We start from the raw sequence: 3,698 nt of genomic DNA, 5'->3' as shown, positions 1-3,698 counted from the left end.
TGCCCAGAATATATAGAAATAATAATAAAAGTATTTAAAACCCACTTTAAGTCCTAGCACTTTTTCCCTTTCTCTTTTTACAAGTTGACGAAATTCTCTTTTTAGAAGTTCAGAAGCATGAACCGTACCTCCCCTGCTACGACACTTTACCCTGTCAAATCTCTCCACCTTTTTCCAGTTTCGAGGGCGCATTTCAGAGCTTCCCGCAGGCCCTTGGACAGACATCTATTAACCAGAATGTAATGACGGTGAGAAATAAAACTGTTTTTATGGCTCATCGAGGTATTAGAGAAAGCCTCTTGTGAAGGGTTAGATTTGTATCTAGCTTTCTGGGAAGAAAGTCAGGTTTTCCTGATATTGGTATTCCCGGTTTCCAAGGGGGTGAGGAGTGGTCCAACCCGGGTGAGACGCAATCGTGGGTGGCACTTTAGAGTGCACCTTGCATCCATTGAGTCCCCGGCCTGGGACTCCCCCCCGCCTCCCCGCCAGCCCCCGGCTCCCACGAGCCCGGCTCAGGCCCCGCGGGGCCGTGCCGGGGTCTCTATGACGCGGCGTTCCAGGTCGTCTGACCGGCACATCACTTTCCGCGCTCCCCGCCTAGCCCGCAGCCAGGGCAGCCCGAGCGGCCGGGCGACAGGAGGCGGCGGCGTCATGAGCTACTACCAGCTACCGGTGGTGATCGACAACGGCTCAGGAGTGATCAAGGCGGGCCTGGCTGGGTCCCGGGAGCCCCAGTTTGTCTACCCGAACTTTATAGGCCGCGCCAAAGGCCAGACCTGGGGGGCAGAGGGCGCGCAGGAAGTGTGCGTGGGAGACCAAGCGCAGCAGCGGAGAAGCGCACTTTCCATCAGGTACCGCCTTCTCCCGGCGGGCAGGACCCGCGTGGAGGCAAAGTAGGGGGATCCCAGAGGAGAGGCCCAACACTGAGAGAAAGGATAAGAAGTGAGGAACAGGAAAGTCTCTGCCAGCTATCATTATTGCAACGCTCGAGCCGCAAATCTCTGAGGGTACCACATACCTAAAGAGTGAACATTACTTGCTCGCTGTATCTATTCAAATGTATTCAAACGTACAAAGACAGTTATGGTTCATAAAATACAAGTTCATTTAGGAATGTTAATTCAAGGTACCTTTGTCTTCCGGGCTATTTGTTTTCAACTAACTGATATTAAAACTGTGAAGATTTCCCTATATATATATTTAAAGTCAAAAAGGTATTCCAAAGAGGCAGGGAAGATGGAAAGCAACAAAAATCGCAGAGGAAGGTAGCTGGGCTATCTTTTGCTGGCAGTTACCATCTCTGAGAGGTTCTGGCGGGCACTGCCCATAAAGTGCTACTGGTAATAAATACGGGGATTAACCCATGTTTGAAGAGAGTAGGCACTGGAAAAATTTAAAGCTGCCATTTATCTCATTGCTTTTCCTACAGCTACCCAGTGGAGCGTGGTCTCATTACTTGCTGGGGGGACATGGAGATCATGTGGAAGCATATCTACAACGATAACCTGAAGCTAAAGCCCTGTGATGGCCCAGTCTTGATTACAGAGTCAGCACTGAACCCACTGGCCAACCGGCAACGGGTCACTGAAGTGTTTTTTGAGCATCTGGAGGTTCCTGCCTTCTATATGTCCATCCAGGGGGTGCTAGCTCTCTTTGCTGCTGGCCTCACAACTGGCTTTGTGCTGAATTCAGGTGCTGGGGTTACCCAGTGTGTACCCATCTTTGAGGGCTCCTGTCTGCCTCACAGTGTCCAGCAGCTAGATCTGGCAGGTCTTGACCTTACCAACTACCTCATGATGCTGTTGAAGGAGCACGGCATCACGCTGCTTCGTGCTTCAGACAGAAAGATTGTCACAGACATTAAGGAAACCTCTTGTTATGTGGCAATGAACTTTGAAGAGGAAAAGGCCAAGAAAGCTGATTGTATAGAGAAGGTTTACCAACTACCTGATGGGAAGACAATCAAACTCCATGACCAGCTCTTTCATTGTCCAGAGGCCCTCTTCTCTCCAAGTCTCCTGCATCTTGAGACCCCCGGCATTGATAAGATGTGCTTCAGCAGCATAATGAAATGTGATACAGATCTGAGGCATTCCTTTTTCTCCAATATTATCCTTGCTGGGGGATCAACCTCTTTCTCTGGTTTAGATAAGCGGCTAGTTAAAGATATAGCAAAGGTGGTGCCTGCCAACACCCCTGTGCAGGTTTTTGCTCCCCCAGAAAGGAAAATATCAGTGTGGGTGGGAGGCTCTATTCTTGCATCCCTCTCTGCCTTCCAGTACATGTGGATCACCGCTGCAGAGTTTAAAGAAGTCGGACCCAACATAGTACACCAAAGATGCTTCTGAATACAGATGAAATGGTTAGAAGAAAATGTTTTGAGTACATGTGACAGAAAACTTTGGATATTATATGTTTCTGGGAGAACAAAATATTTCAGTTATTGGAAGGTCCATGTCTCTGTTGCATTTCTATAATGGGGGAAAATAATGATGAAGCAGTCAAATAACATATTTATTGAGTAGAACCAAATTAAATGCTAGAGGAGACATTACTCTTTTAATTTTATTTATTTGGCTGTGCCGGGTCTTAGTTGTAGCAGGTGGGCTCCTTAGTTGCAGCATGCATCTGGGATCTAGCTCCCTGACCAGGGATGGAAGCCAGGCCACCTAACATGGGAGCATGGAGTCTTAACCACTGCACCACCAGAGAAGTCCTGAGAAGATGTTATTCTTTACCTTGGAGATCTTACACTTCCTTTGGAGGGAGAGAGCAGTTTGTGGTACAACATGATATGTGCCAAATGAGTGATACAGATTGAAGGTTGTTGAAGTTTATGGAAGGAAGGTTGCTATAAGGGAAGATTTCATAGCAGAGGTATGCCATCATGAATGGGGTGGTATTAGGATGGGTGTGGGAGCATAATAAAAGAGGGCAGATATTCAGAAGAGCATAGTGGAAATGAGCAAGAAGCTAGATATGAGGATGAATAAAGCATACTCAAGGCATGTTTAATACACTGGTTTTGTTAAAAATGAAGAGCTCATCTTGAGCAGACTAAGAGCAATGACTAGGAAGGTAAATTAAGGCCAGAGACTGGAAGGCTTTGTTTTAAATGTCCTATAGGCAAAAAGGAGCCTTTAAAGATTTGAAAACAGGAGACATAAGGAAATTAAGATGAATGTGGTAGTAGTTTGGAGGATAAATTGGACTGGGAAAGGCCCTGGAGATTCAGTGATCAATTAGAAAGTTGTTAGTGTAGATATAAAGTAGTCAAGTCTTATACTCAAGATTATAGGCAATAGGAATTAAAAAGAAGAAATTATGAAAAACTGACAAGTCTTGGTGCCTAATTAGTTATGAAGGGGAAAGAAGGGTCTGAAATGACGAAGGTAGCTGAGAGAATGATGGCAATGTTGACATAACTCAAAGTATGTAGTATCTGCTCTATGGAAAGCACTGTGCTAAGTGCAGTAAGTGCTAAATCAGGAGTCAGATTGTGTCCTTAAGAAGCCCGCAGTCCAGTGTGAGAGGTGAAATTCATACTTTAATTGCAGTAATATAAGGTGGAAAGTGATTTAGTGTTCTAAGAGAAGTATAAAATGGGACTTACAAGGCTTCCCTGGTGGCGCAGTGGTTGAGAGTCCGCTTGCCGATGCAGGGGACACGGGTTCGTGACCCAGTCTGCGAGGATCCCA

The 3,698-nt window shown here is 46.3% G+C and overlaps 1 protein-coding gene across 1 annotated transcript; it reads left to right on the top strand.

The window, feature by feature from the left end:
- Window positions 1-612: 612 nt before the first annotated feature.
- ACTRT3 (actin related protein T3) lies at window positions 613-2,541 on the top strand. Its single transcript, XM_065876806.1, has 2 exons — window positions 613-851; window positions 1,430-2,541. Exons 1-2 carry the CDS (start codon window positions 652-654, stop codon window positions 2,346-2,348), a joined length of 1,119 nt encoding a protein of 372 aa, XP_065732878.1. The 5' UTR covers window positions 613-651; the 3' UTR covers window positions 2,349-2,541.
- Window positions 2,542-3,698: the final 1,157 nt, after the last annotated feature.

This window comes from Phocoena phocoena, chromosome 4, assembly GCF_963924675.1.
Source record: "Phocoena phocoena chromosome 4, mPhoPho1.1, whole genome shotgun sequence".
In the NCBI taxonomy this organism is placed as follows: domain Eukaryota; kingdom Metazoa; phylum Chordata; class Mammalia; order Artiodactyla; family Phocoenidae; genus Phocoena; species Phocoena phocoena.
The sequence above is the reverse complement of the archived record's forward strand: the minus strand, read 5'-3'. Positions and strand labels throughout refer to the sequence as shown.